General features: G+C 42.1%; 1 protein-coding gene across 1 annotated transcript; it reads left to right on the plus strand.

Annotated features, from left to right (window-relative positions):
• The first annotated feature begins 1,313 nt into the window (after positions 1-1,313).
• Positions 1,314-12,793, plus strand: LOC110538480 (zonadhesin). The gene is made up of 2 exons (XM_021625333.2): positions 1,314-2,113; positions 12,300-12,793. Exons 1-2 carry the CDS (start codon positions 2,024-2,026, stop codon positions 12,546-12,548), a joined length of 339 nt encoding a protein of 112 aa, XP_021481008.2. The 5' UTR covers positions 1,314-2,023; the 3' UTR covers positions 12,549-12,793.
• Positions 12,794-15,098: the final 2,305 nt, after the last annotated feature.

Below are 15,098 nucleotides of genomic sequence, written 5' to 3' on the forward strand. Positions count from 1 at the left end.
TTTTTGTAGAACTCCACAAGTCTGGATCATCCTTGGGAACAATTTCCAAACGCCTGAAGGTACCACCTTCATCTGAACAAATAATAGTACTCAAGTATTAACACCATGGGACCACGCAGCTGTCATAACGCTCAGGAAGGAGATTCTGTCTCCTAGAGATGACATACTTTGGTGCGAAAAGTGCAAATCAATCCCAGAACAATAGCAAAGGACCTTGTGAAGAGGCTGGAAGAAACGGGTACAAAAGTATCTATATCCACAGTAAAACGAGTCCTATATCGACATAACCTGAATGGCCCCTCAGCAAGGAAGAAGCCACTGCTCCAAAACCACCATAGAAAAGCCAGACTATGGTTTGCAACTGCACATGGGGACAAAGATCTTACTTTTTGGAGAAATGTCCTCTGGTCTGATGAAACAAAAATAGAACTGTTTGGCCATAATGACCGTCGTTATGTTTGGAGGGAAAGGGGGAGGCTTGCAAGCCAAATAACACCATCCCAACCGTGAAGCTCGGGGGTGGCAGCATCATGTTCTGGAGGTGCTTTGCTGCAGGAGGGACTGGTGCACTTCACAAAATAGATGGCGTCATGGGAAAGGAAAATTATGTGGATATATTGAAGCAACATCTCAAGACATCAGGAAGTTAAAGCTTGGTCGGAAATGGGTCTTTCAAAGGGACAATGACCCCAAGCATACTTCCAAAGTTATGGCTTAAGGACAACAAAGTCAAGGTATTGGAGTGGCCATCACCAAGCCCAGACCTAAATCCTATAGAACATTTGTGGACAGTACTGAAAAAGCTGACTCAGTTACAAATCTGACTCAGTTACACCAGCTCGGTCAGGAGGAATGGGCCAAAATTCACCCAATTTATTGTGGGAAGCTTGTGGAAGGCTCCCCAGAACGTTTGACCCAAGTTAAACAATTTAAATGCAATGCTACTAAATACTAATTGAGTGTATGTAAACTGCCGACCCACTGGGAATGTGATGAAAGAAATAAAAGCTGAAATAAATAATTCTCTATATTTTTATTCTGACATTTCACATTCTTAAAATAAAGTGGTGATCCTAACTGACCTAAACCAGGGAACTTTTACTAGGATTAAATGTCAGGAATTGTTTAAATGTATTTGGCTAAGGTGTATGTAAACTTCCGACTTCAACTGTACCTTCGACGGACACCGGTTTGGCTACCAGGGGACTTTTGTGTACCAGCTGGTGGCGCTGTGCACCCAGAATCCGGGCCTGTTAACGGTCATGGTGACCGTGCAGAATGACCACCGCGGGAGCAAGACCGTGGCCTACGCTAAGACTGTCATCTTCACCATCAGCAGGGACTACCCCCTTCACGGTACTGGTGAGTGTTGCTGTAAAGCAGCCTTAAAGTATGGGTCGCGGACCTGTTAATGGTGGGAATCGTGTCAGAGTAAATGTATAATTATTTAATGACTTCATTTGGCCAAGTGCAACTGCTGTCTCTGTTCGGTGCGCTTTCTGCTTAGCAGCGGTGTCTGCTCAGTTTGGCAGCTGCGCGAGAGGGAGATGCCCGTGTGCTTCGTGGTTTACCAGATATTTTCTGGAGTTTTCTTGAAGACACTCCGCGACACACGCTGCAGCGCTGTCGCTCAACAGCAGATGATGCGCTGTAAACCACTGATTTGTCATTCCCACTCGCCAAATGGACTCATGCTCGAAACAAATTATGACTGAACTCAATCGTCATGAAAAGCCAATACACCGATGCGTTTCTCTCTTTCATACAAACTTTGAGAATTAACGAGGAGCTCCCTCAAAGTGTTTTGTGCTGGGAAGTGCTTAGTAATGAGTCAATCAAAACTAACACATTCGTATAAGGACACGTCCTGACCATACATCCACAGTATGACGGAATACCCAGGGAATTATTTCAGAACAGGACCGAATGCTCCAGGAAACAGTAACTCAGCTAATGTAACAGTTGTTAAAGTACAATGTGAATTTCACCAGGTTCATATATCAATATGTTGTGTTGATTTGTTATGCATGCCTGCATCCTGGGAGAAGGGGAATGTGTACTTACGTTTTGCCCGGCGTGTTCGTGCTCAAATCATTTTGATGCACTGAGAGAGGTAGGCACGCTTTTTCTGTCTTCAAAAAAGTTTGATTATTTTAAGTACAAAGTCATACACAGTGTTTTTTGTTCATGAATAATGATGTATATTCAGAGGTTACTCATAAGTGGATGGTATTGTTAAGATGCACTTGTAATTGTACTTTTTAGGATGATGTCAATATTCTGAAATCAACATGTGGTTAATAGCTAGCCAAGGTATTAGCAGGCTATTGTATGTGTGAACGATGGCTAGCTCCTCGAATCATCCCAATCCCTCCTATTGTGCATCTGTTGTAGAAAGAGGCGACGATTCTCAGAACATATGTGCTCTACAAATGTTTTATTTCCTTTTGGATGCAGATGCAGGATGCAGAGAGTCAGTTCTGCTTGATTAAAACTACCTGATCTCCAAAGTCCACGTTTATAGTCTCAATCAACCACACACAACGCAGAGTTACAGCGGTGCAGTATAGCACCGGCTACACTAGCAAGGCAATGTTGTCATTTTATAAAAGGCGATAAGCAGAAATAAGGGAGTGCTATCTCATAGTAGTATATGTGAGTTTCTCTTTCAAACAATCACCTGGCCTTGTACACAGCTAATGGCTAACGTTAGCCAAAACAAGTTATCTAGCTACTGATAGTGCAACCCTAAGTAACAGTACAGATGAAGATGAAAAATGATCAGGCCTACTGTAGAATTTCTTGTTGAAAACAAGTTTGTTGGAACCGTTGCTGTTAAAATACAAGTCAATAAAAATTAATCATATGACCTACTGGACTCAAACAAGGTTCAGAATGTCCATTAACTACCCTTCTATATTGCACACCCTTTAGTTTGTCAATTTTCATCTCACGCATTTTTACATTAATTTTTCAAAATGTAACATTTCAATAGCTCCTTGGTTGCTCCGCTACAGCAGGAAGCGGTCTCCTGCCTGACAAAGCAGTAGATGTTCTGGTCCTGTTTGGTACCACCTACCTATGTCACTCAGGGTTCTCCACTCTGGATTACTTTTTAAAAAACAAGTACAGAAACAGTCTCAATGCTGAGCATGACCTCAATGTTGCACTGTCAAAAACTGAGCCCAGAATAGACATGCTTGTTGAAAACTTCAACCAGCCGCACACCTCTCGTTAGGAGCCGAGGTAAAGACAGTTTCAGGTCGTATATTCGCCTGTAGTTTTCCTTACCTCCACCAACAGCAGTTAGGGACCGTCAACATAGTGACAAATCACATTTAAAAAAAAATTCAATAGCTATTTAACCATTACTCCTAAAACTTTCAAAACTGGTTCTAGCTAACCTGATGGTATAGACACACATTGCACCAATTTCCTTTTGTCGATTTACATCTCGCATGATTTTAAATTATTTATTAGCATTTTTGAATTTCTATAGCTCATTAATCATATTACCTACTGGACTCAAACAAGGTTCAGAATGTCCACCAACTACCCTTCTATATTGCACACCCTTTAGTTTGTCCATTTTCATCTCACACATTTTTACATGAATTTTTCAAAATGTAAAACTTCAATAGCTCCTTAGTCATGTGACCTAGTGGCTTCAAACAATGTTCAGAATATCCACTTAGTGGGCCTACATATAGCACACCCTTCAGTTTGTCCATTTTCATCTCGCATGATTTTACATGAATTTTTCAAAATGTAGAATTTCAATAGCTCCTTGGTCATGTGACCTAATGACCTCAAACAAGGTTCAGAATGTCCACTGAATATGCCTTCATATCGCACACTCTTGATGTTTGTCTAATTTCATCTCATGCTATTTGACTTAAATCTGTAAGCTTTACAGGCCATCGACATCAAATCTTTTTTTTTAACCTAATTGTCACATAACAGCTAACCATTCATTATTGAACAGCTAACCATTCATTATTGAAAAGTGAACTATCAAACCTGCATTACAAAGACCCCGCAGCTGAAGGTGTCCTGCTGCGTGGTGAGTTATTTCCCCTCCTTTACACTTTATGTCCACCCAGTTGTTTTTTCCATGGCAGGATCTTCTTGTTTTGGAGTACTCTTTTTGTAATGTAAACATAATGGAATTCTGATTAGTTATGGGCAAATGAATACACAGGCCAAATTTGTATGCTGTTTTCCTTATCACTATAATCTGGTAGTAATTTAGTAGTAGAGAGAATTTCCTTTATGCCCCCTTCTACACACAGCCTAAATTATAGGCACGGAACCATTTCCAGGACAATAATAAAAGTAGCAAATAGGATCCAACCCTATCACAGAGTGAATAAATGTAGAGCGTTTGTAGACTTTAAGTGACAATTCCATCAGTACATGCTTAAATAAAGTCATATCACAGATGACAGTGCTCACCAAATCTATGACAATAGAGAATGAATTGTAAGCACCAAAGTGTGTTTGTCAAAATAATATCTGAAAATGTCAGTTGTTGAACATACATTGCTATTGCAAATAGAAGTATTATGATATATGCAGTTGAGGAATATTCCATTTACCAACACTACATGTATTACAGACATAAGACATTCCCACATATAGTATATTTTTTTAAATGTTTTTTTTATTTCACCTTTTATTTAACCAGGTAGGCCAGTTGACAACAAGTTCTCATTTACAACTGCGACCTGGCCAAGATAAAGAAAAGCAGTGTGACACCAACAACAGAGTTACAAATGGAGTAACCAAACTTACAGTCAATAACACAATAGAAAAGCCTATATACAGTGTGTGCAAATGAAGTAAGATTAGGGAGGTAAGGCAATAAATAGGCCATAGTGGGGAAATAATTATAATTTAGCATTAACACTGGAGTGATAGATGTGCTGATGATGATGATGATGATGATTATGTGCAAGTAGAGATACTGGGGTGCAAAAGAGCAACAAAAAAATACAATATGAGGTAGTTGGATGGGCTATTTACAGATGGGCTATGTACAGGTGCAATGATCTGTAAGCTGCTCTGATAGCTGATGCTTAAATATAGTGAGGAATATATGAGTCTCCAGCTGCTATGGTGACCAGTGAGCTGACATAAGGCAGGGCTTTACCTAGTAAGGACTTACAGATGACCTGGAGCCAGTGGGTTTGGCTACGAGTATGAAGCGAGGGCCAGCCAACGAGAGCATACAGGTCGCAGTGGTGGGAAGGATATGGGGCTTTGGTGACGAAACAGATGGTACTGTGACAGACAGCATCCAATTTGCTGAGTAGGGTGTTGGACAATATTTTGTAAATGACATCGCCGAAGTCAAGGATCGGTAGGATAGTCAGTTTTACCAGGGTATGTTTGGCAGCATGAGGGAAGGATGCTTTGTTGCGAAATAGGAAGCCAATTCTAGATTTTATTTTGGATTGGAGATGCTTAATGTGAGTCTGGAAGGAGAGTTTACAATCTAACCAGACCCCTATTTATTTGTAGTTGTCCACATATTCAAGTCAGAACCGTCCAGAGAGTAGTGATGCTAGTCAGGCGGGCAGGTGCGAGCAGCGATCGGTTGAAGAGCATGCATTTAGTTTTAATTGCGTTGGAGGCCACTGAAAGAGAGTTGTATGGTATTGACGCTTGTCTGGAGGTTAGTTAACACAGTGTCCAAAGAAGGGCCAGAAGTATACAGAATGGTGTCATCTGCATAGAGGTACATCAGAGAATCACCAGCCACAAGAGCGATATCATTGATATATACAGAGAAAAGAGTCGGCCTGAGAATTGAACCCTGTGGCACCCCCATAGAGACTTCCAGAGGTCCGGACAACAGGCCCTCTGATTTGATACACTGAACTCTATCTGAGAAGTAGTTGGTTAACCAGGCGAGGCAGTCATTTGAGAAACCAGGGCTGTTGAGTCTGCTGATAAGAATGCAGTGATTGACAGAGTCGAAAGCCTTGGCCAGGTTGACGGCTGCATAGTATTGTCTTTTGTTGATGGCGATTATGATATCATTTAGGACCTTGAGCGTGGCTGAGGTGCACCCATGACCAGCTCGGAAACCAGATTGCATAGTGGAGAAGGTACGGTGGGAATCGAAATGGTCGGTGATCTGTTTGTTAACTTGGTTTTCAAAGACCTTAGAAAGGAAGGGTAGGATAGATAGAGGTCTGTAACAGTTTGGGTCTAGAGTGTCACCCCCTTTGAAGAGGGGGATGACCGCGGCAGCTTTCCAATCTTTGGGGATCTCAGACGATACGAAAGAGAGGTTGAACAGGCTAGTAATAGGGGTTGCAACAATTGCGGCAGATAATTTTAGAAAGAGAGGGCCCAGATTGCCTAGCCCAGCTGATTTGTAGGGGTCCAGATTTTGCAGCTCTTTCAGAACATCAGGTACCTGGATTTGGGTGAAGGAGAAATGGGGGAGGCTTGGGCAAGTAGCTGTGGGGGGTGCAGAGCTGTTGACCGAGGTAGGGGTAGCCAGGTGGAACGCAAGGCCAGCCATAGAAAAATGCTTTTTGAAATTCTCGATAATCGTAGATTTATCGGTGGTGACAGTGTTTCCTAGCATCAGTGCAGTGGGCAGCTGGGAGGGGGTGCTCTTATTCTCCATGGACTTTAGTGTCCCAGAACTTTTTGGAGTTTGTGCTACAGGATGCACATTTCTGTTTGAAACAACTAGCCTTTGCTTTCCTAACTGCCTGTGTATATTGGTTCCTGACTTCCCTGAGAAGTTGCATATTGCGGGGGCTATTCGATGCAAATGCAGTATGGCACAGGATGTTTTTGTGCTGGTCAAAGGCAGTCAAGTCTGGAGTGAACCAAGGGCTATATCTGTTCCCTGTTCTACATTTTTTTGAATGGGGCATGCTTATTCATGATGGTGAGGAAAGCACTTTTTAAAGAATAACCAGGCATCCTCAACTGACGGGATGAGGTCAATATCCTTCCATGATAACCGGGCCAGGTCGATTAGAAAGGCCTGCTCACAGAGTTTTTTTTTAGGGAGCGTTTGACAGCAATGGGGGGTGGCCGTTTGACCGCGGACCCATGGCGGATGCAGGCAATGAGGCAGTGATCACTGAGATCCTGGTTGAAGACAGCAGAGGTGTATTTAGAGGGCAGGATGGTCAGGATGATATCTATGAGGGTGCCCGAGTTTACGGATTTGGGGTTGTACCTGGTAGGTGCCATGATCATTTGTGTGAGATTGAGGCCATCTAGTTTAGATTGTAGGATGTCCAGGGTGTTAAACATATCCCAGTTTAGGTCACCTAACAGTACAAACTCTGAAGATAAATGGGGTGCAAGTAATTCGCATATGGTGTCCAGGGCGCAGCTGGGGGCTGAGGGGGGTCTGTAACAAGCGGCAACAGTGAGAGACTTATTTCTGGAAAGGTGGATTTTTAAAAGTAGAAGCTCAAACTGTTTGGGCACAAACCTGGATAGCATGACAGAACTCTGCAGGCTGTCTCTGCAGTAAATTGCAACTCCACCCCCTTTGGCAGTTCTGTCTTGGCAGAAAATGTATACACATACATAGAGGCATTTTTCAGCTATGATTTTACCACTCAGAATCCAGAATGGATATGACAATGTGGCAGCACAGGACGTAATACACCCTTACAACAATCTACTTTTTGTTCTTCTTGACTTGTTATCTGGTAAACTGCTACTATGTGTCAAGATAAGAGTCCCAATTAGGGGTTAGTGTACTCCAGTAAAAAAGGTCTGGTTTAGATTAAAAACTATTGCTCTGTGTCCTCGTTCATAGGGGCATGAGAGACTAGTCAGTGGTAGAATTGAGTTGGCACTATTGGCCCAAACACCCACAGACCCACAATGTTGAGGTTACTCATGGACAGTAAAAAAACATTTTTTTTGCATTGATGCATTTTGTCTTCTAACTGTCCAAGAATAGGATCCAAAGTGTTAGGAAATATTTGTTCCCATAAATACAATACATACCTCTGGCACTTTAGTCAGACTGCCAGACTGTGCACCACAGAGCCAATCAGGAGAGAATACATACAGGTCAAGGGTGCCAATTGAAAGTCAAGGGGTGTGTCTGTCCCTTTTTGAATACTCTCTCTTTACAGAGAACCCATGTGGTTCAAGTCAAGAGCTACCCTTCCCATTTCAATCTGCTCTTTGCATGTCTGAAAGTGACAGAGCCAGCAGCCAAGAGAGTTTTTCACAGTATGTCATAAAAAATTCTTACACTTATAAGTGTATGTAAAATGCTAATATGTATTAGATCCAGTACAATGGAATAACTATGACCTGAATTTGAATACAGCGTGTTCCGATTCCTCCTTCTCTTTCTGTCCAGCAGGGTCAACCAAAAACACTTGGCCTGATGGTTCATACAGATACTGGGGAATCAATATAGAAATGTATTGATCTCTTAAATGATTTTACCATTAAATGATCCATATCACAACCCTCATACCTGTTCACAAAAATGTACCTAAATCAATTTTGGAAAAAGGATTTTACTCACAAAAGTCGTAGGAATTTATTTTTCCAGTTAGAAATAGTAGGCTATGCATCAAATAACAATTTTCATTAGAAAAACTAACCCTCAAATGCACTATTGCATTTTGTAAGTTGTCTGCAGGTGGCTTGTTGTGAATACACTCAAATATCAAGTCATTATCAGGTTATGTAAACTGGGTTCTAATACTCAACATAGAAGGATTTGTCTTCATGTACAGTATATGAAAGTGATGCTATGAAAAGGATTCTTTAACGTTATCAAGCTCACTCTAACTGACAAATCACTGCCTATTATTGTGATTTAAAAGAGCATATGAAATATTGTTTTTCATGAGGCCTACCTGTGTGCCTTCCTTTAAGCACCTCTGTTCGAACACCCTGTCCTTGTTCCATACCACATACAGCCATTTGCGGATCCTTTCAGTGTCCATGTGAAAGATGGTTATTGCGAGGCTGGAACATTTGTTAACATAAAAAATAAAGTAAAATGGAGGTCTGCAAGCTTACACATAAATTTAGAAAAATGTATGTAAAATAATGTGAGATGAAAATGGACAAACTAAAGGGTGTGCAATATAGAAGGTTAGTCAGTGGACATTCTGAACATTGTTTGAGTCAAGTAGGTCACATGACCAAGGAGCTATTGAAATTTGAATGTAAAAAAAAGTTTGTACTTCTTTCACATTCCCTAACTAATTCAACTAGAAACATTTCCACATGTTTATTAGCTTTGGAAAGCGAATTAATGTCCAAATTGTGAAAATAAGACCTGTGCAATGTTGTGCAATTTTTCCAACATCATGACACTTATTTGGAGTCTGTGGCTCAAATGGTTTGAAAGGTATTGAGGTTTGAAAGCGCGAATATCTGTCGAATATCCAACTTGAAACTGTCTTTACCTCAGTTCATTAGGACTGTGTTTTTGTTTTCTGGTCTACATCCATGTGATTTAAAAATATATATATATTTTTTATATATTGAACCTTTTTTAACTAGGCAAGTCAGTTAAGTAGAAGTATATCTTTAAATTCTGTGAATAACACTTGTATATTTTATCACTGTTTATTATGAGTATTTCTGTAAATTGATGTGGCTCTCTGCAAAATCACTGGATGTTTTGGAAGCAAAACATTACTGAACGTAACGCGCCAATGTAAACAGATTTTTAGATATAAATATGCATTTTATCGAACAAAACATACATGTATTGTGTAACATGATGTCCTATGAGTGTCATCTGATGAAGATCATCAAAGGTTAGTGATTAATTTTATCTGTATTCCTGCTTTTTGTGACTCCTCTCTTTGGCTGGAAAAATGGCTGTGTGTGTTTTTGTGACTTGGCTCTGACCTAACTGTGGCTCTGACCTAACTGTGCTTTCGCTATAGAGCCTTTTTGAAATTGGACACGATGGGGTGATTTACAAAAAGTTAATCTTTCATTTGGTGTATTGCACTTGTAATTATGAAAGTTACATATTTCTAAAAAATATTTTTGAATTTCACGCGCTGCCTTTTCAGAGGAATGTTTGAGGGGGCCGCTAGCAGAACCCCTATCCTTAAGAAGTTTTAACTTCTTATGGTATAGGGGACGCTTGCGTCCCACTTGGCCAAAAAACAGGGAAAATGCAGCATGGCAAATGTAAATAAATTGATATAAAAATCAAACTTTCATTAAATCACACATGTAAGATACTAAATTAAAGCTACACTCGTTGTGAATCCAGCCAACATGTCAGATTTTAAAAAGGCTTTTCGGCGTAAGCATAAGAAGCTATTATCTGATGATAGCACACCAGTAAACAAAGAGAGTAGCATATTTCAACCCTGCAGGCGCTACACAAAACGCAGAAATAAAATATAAAACATGCCTTACCTTTGACGAGCTTCTTTTGTTGGCACTCCAATATGTCCCATAAACATCACAATTGGTCCTTTTGTTCGATTAATTCCATCCATATATATCCAAAATGTCAAATGTCAATGTCCCCAGTCCACCTGACTGTGCTGCTGCTCCAGTTTCAACTATTCTGCCTTATTATTATTCGACCATGCTGGTCATTTATGAACATTTGAACATCTTGACCATGTTTTGTTATAATCTCCACCCGGCACAGCCAGAAGAGGACTGGCCACCCCACATAGCCTGGTTCCTCTCTAGGTTTCTTCCTAGGTTTTGGCCTTTCTAGAGAGTTTTTCCTAGCCACCGTGCTTCTTCACCTGCATTGCTTGCTGTTTGGGGTTTTAGGCTGGGTTTCTGTACAGCACTTTGAGATATCAGCTGATGTACGAAGGGCTATATAAAATAAATTTGATTGATTGATTGAATTATTTGCTGCGTTTGATCCAGAAAAAAACAGCTTCCAAAATGTGCAACGTCACTACAAAATATTTCAAAAGTTGCCTATAAACTTTGCCAAAATATTTAAAACTACTTTTGTAAAACAACTTTAGTTTTTTTTAAACGTTAATAATCGATCAAATTGAAGACCGGTCTATCTGTGTTCAATACAGGAAGACAACAAACCAAGCTACTTTTCAAGTCTTGCGCAACTCTCAACAGTGTTACGCAGTTCCTAGTTGGCCCTACTTCTTCATTGCACAAATGAATAATCTCATCCAAATTCCAAAGACTGGTGACATCCAGTGGAAACGGTAGGAACTGAAAACAAAGAAATATCATTTGCCAATGAGAACTCAGTGAACAGACAGACCTCAAAAAAGAAAAATTCTGAAAGGTTAGTCCTCGGAGTTTTGCCTGCTACATAAGTTCTGTTATACTCACAGACATGATTCAAACAGTTTTAGAAACTTCAGAGTGTTTTCTATCCAAATCTACTAATAATATGCATATCTTATATTCTTGGCATGAGTAGCAGGAAGTTGAAATTGGGCACGCTATTTATCTAAAAGTGAAAATGCTGCCCCCTATACCTTAAGAACAAATCATTATTTGCAATGGCGGCCTAGCCCGGCCAAACCTGGACAAAGCTGGGATAATTGTGCGCCGCCCTATGGGACTCCCAATCACGGCCGGATGTGATACAGCCTGGATCAGTCAGTTTATTCCAGTTCAGAAAAAAAAGATGACTTCTATTTTAACATCAACAGCTCCAACCTAGACTTTCTTTTGACAATAATTTGTACAGTAGGCCTGATCATTTTTCATCATCTATACTGTTACTTAGGGTTGCACTATCAAAAAGCCTGTGTGTCTGTTCTGTTATGCATCTGTGTGAAGTGATCAATCCGTTTGTTCTAGTTCAGAATGCAAAATTATTTTTTGAATGAACAGCAACAGTTCCAACCTAGACAGATGTAAGAGTTAATGGGGGAAATAAACATGACTAGTTATTTCATTATTTGTTTTAGTCTATATTGCATATGTTTTAGGCGTAAGGGCAATAAAATGTACATATAGTTGCATGGACGTATAGTTGCATATGTTCCTAAGCTTGGGTCCCAGGAAAACACAGAATTTCTCATTTGGGTCCCAGGCTCAAAAAGTTTAAGAACCCCTGCTGTATAGGGACAGAATGTATATTTACAGGAATTTATAATTATGTTAGTATTTTAAGACTCTTAGTATTTAACACTAAGTGGTGGTTTATTTTCCCCCACGTGTTAAATTCTACCACCCATGGTGCTGTTACAGCTATTTAAGCGTTCAAGTCCTTAACATTTCATTGGGAATTACTCTGGATTAGTGAACAATGGAAAAATATTAAATCTATAGGCTCCCATATAATTCTCCTTTCTCTTTTGTCTCAGTTGGATGGACAGCTTGTGTCCCTGCCCCTGGGCCTGAACAGTCAGCTGATGGTGTTCTGCAGTGGCCAACGAGCGGTGGTGGAGACTGCTGCGGGTATCACGCTGACATTTGACTGGCACAGCACGGTGCACGTCAAACTCCCCAGCCCCTACCAGGGGGCAGTCTGCGGCCTGTGTGGCAACTCCAACGCCATGCCCCAGGACGACCTCGCAATGCGGGACAGTCCCCGATGCCACCTGGCTGGGTAAGAGCTGGCGGGTGGCCCTTGTGCCTGGCTGCTCCTCTGGATGCCAGGGGACACAATGCCAGTCCTGCTCTGACACAGAGAAGAACACGTACAGCTCCCGCTGTGGCATCATAGCAGACAAGGCCGGGCCCTGTTAGGGAAGATTCAGAATTTGTTGGTAACATATGTAAGATGTTTTATATTCATCAAATGTGTGTAAGTTAATTCTCATCAGAATGGTATTTTTGTGTAATTCTGTGGTGAGGTTGCAGTTATCTGTTCTATGTCAAAACTAAGTTGCCTGGGCCGCTGAGAGGGGAGAGGTCAAAGTGTCATCATGTGTAAACATATATTTTACTCCCTACCTTTCCCATAGTGGGGAAAGGAAGGTTGCAGTGTCTGGAATCATTCTCCTCTCTGTGAGCTTGTCCAGGATTGGTTGTATTTAGAGTTGGTTGTATCTAAATGACAATTTGATATATGACTGGTGATATGGAGGGTTGGTTTATGGTTCTGGGGTTTGAGTAAGGAGACAAAGCTGAACGATGAGTTATGTCTATGCTGTCTGACTATGTGTGTCTTTGCTATTAAAGGAACTCAGTTGCATTGTAAGGGGGCTCTCAGAGAATTCATGGTTAGACACTGAATCGATCTGAGAGTCACAGGGTTGTGATAGAGCTCATATAATTAAAGATGGACTTTGATAACTAACTCTGACTTGTGTGTGTGGTTTGCTCCCATGATTTGGTAAATAGAGGAAATTTCCACGACACCCCTTTAAAGAGTGCCATGGCAACGTGGACCCTGCTCCGTACCTGGAGGACTGTTTTCGATGCCTGTTATAATTTGGATCAGCTTTAATATTCCAGATTGTGGCTTATACAAATGTTTGCTTAATTTCCCATCCTCAACGAAACAAATTGTGTATATACTTTTTTTCACTCCTAATCGGAGTAAACTACAATTCAACCCTTTTCCTTGTCCTACAGTTCTCTCCTGTCCAGCCAACAGCCACTATAGCCTCTGTGCCCCAGGCTGCCCTGCCACCTGTACAAGCCTCTCTACATGTCGCCAGTCCTGTTCTGAGGGCTGCCAGTGTGACAAAGGCTACCTGCTGAGCGGTGACGCCTGCGTACCCATGGCCCAGTGTGGCTACTCTTACGGGGGGCACTACTACAGGAAGAGGGAGACCTTCTACCCCCAGGGTCTGGAACAGTGTACCTGTGGGGAGAACGGAGCAGTCTCCTGCCAGAAGGCCAAGTGTGGTGCCGGGGAGGCCTGTAAGGTGGTAAACGGGGTGTGGGGTGCCACCCAATTGGGCAGGCCACGTGTTTGGTGTCAGGCGACCTCCACTACATGTCATTCGGACGCAGGTTCGACTTCCAGGGCACCTTCGTCTACATGCTGGCCAAGGTGTGTGAAGACGACAAAGGCAGACTGACCGGCTTCACTGTGACTCAAGGGATTTAAAAGTATGGCAATGGGAAGGTGGCTGTCACTAACATGATCGCTGTGTCTGTCACACCTATGCCATCAGCATTGTTCAGGGGATGAGCTGGAGAGTGATTGTAAGTGAACATCTTTTTGAACAACTTTTAGATTATTGTTTTTTTTCCTATACTTAAAATAACCTGTAGTCCACGCCAGGGGTGGTGGCCCTGGGAGTTGTCCTTTCTGTGATCCTGTTTGGTCTTGTCCTATCCAACACAGATGGATGAGGAGCTGGTGAACCTTTCTCTCTCTCTCTGTGCTGGTCTGGTTATGGCGACCCAGGAGGGTTGTAACATTATCCTCCAGACAGACTTCGGCCTGCGGGTGCTCTATGACACCGTGTACTACGTCAAAGTCATCGTTCCCTCCACCTACCAGAGCAAGATCTGTGACAACTACAACACCAAGCCAGACAACGACTTACGCCTACCAAATGGGCAGCGTGTATGAGTTTGGGCAGGCGTGGGTGCTGGACCTCCCTGGGGCAGTGTGTGGAGGCTGCGGCGGGCAGTGCCCAGTATGGCAGGCTAGACTCCTGTGGCATCATGGCAGCAGACAATGGGCCCTTCCAGGCCTGACACAATCAGGTGAACCCGGCAGCATACGTGGCCCACTGTGTGTTTGACGTGTGTGCCATGGACGGGGACAGAGGGACTCTGTGAGAGCATCCAGGCTTACGCCATCACTTGTCAGCACGCTGGGGCCCAGATACAGGCCTGGAGGAGCAGCTCATATTTGTAAAATTCAACCGCCGGTGCACGAAATCTAAGGAAGTCTCTAGATTTTGCTCGCCTGAAGTAGAGTATATTGTGATAAATTGCAGGCCACTCTATTTGCCTAGAGAGCGTTCAGCTATACTTTTCGTGGCTGTTTATTTACCACCACAGACAGATGCTGGCACTAAGACCGCACTCAGTCAGCTGTATAAGGAAATAAGCAAACAGGAAACCACTGAACCAGAGGCGCCGCTCCTAGTGGCCGGAGACTTTAATGCAGGGAAACTTAAATCAGTTCTACCAAATTTCCATCAACATGTTAAATGTGCAACCAGAGGGGTAACAATTCTAGATCACCTGTACTC

Source organism: Oncorhynchus mykiss, chromosome 2, assembly GCF_013265735.2.
Source record: "Oncorhynchus mykiss isolate Arlee chromosome 2, USDA_OmykA_1.1, whole genome shotgun sequence".
NCBI classification, from domain to species: domain Eukaryota; kingdom Metazoa; phylum Chordata; class Actinopteri; order Salmoniformes; family Salmonidae; genus Oncorhynchus; species Oncorhynchus mykiss.

What these genes read in the sequence shown, in the direction of transcription:
- LOC110538480 (XM_021625333.2), top strand. Translation starts at nt 2,024, where the DNA reads ATGCATGCCTGCATCCTGGGAGAAGGGGAATGTGTACTTACGTTTTGC. An exon ending in ATTTTGATGCACTGAGAGAG is followed by an intron (nt 2,114 to 12,299) that starts GTAGGCACGCTT and finishes CTTTTGTCTCAG; the next exon opens with TTGGATGGACAGCTTGTGTC.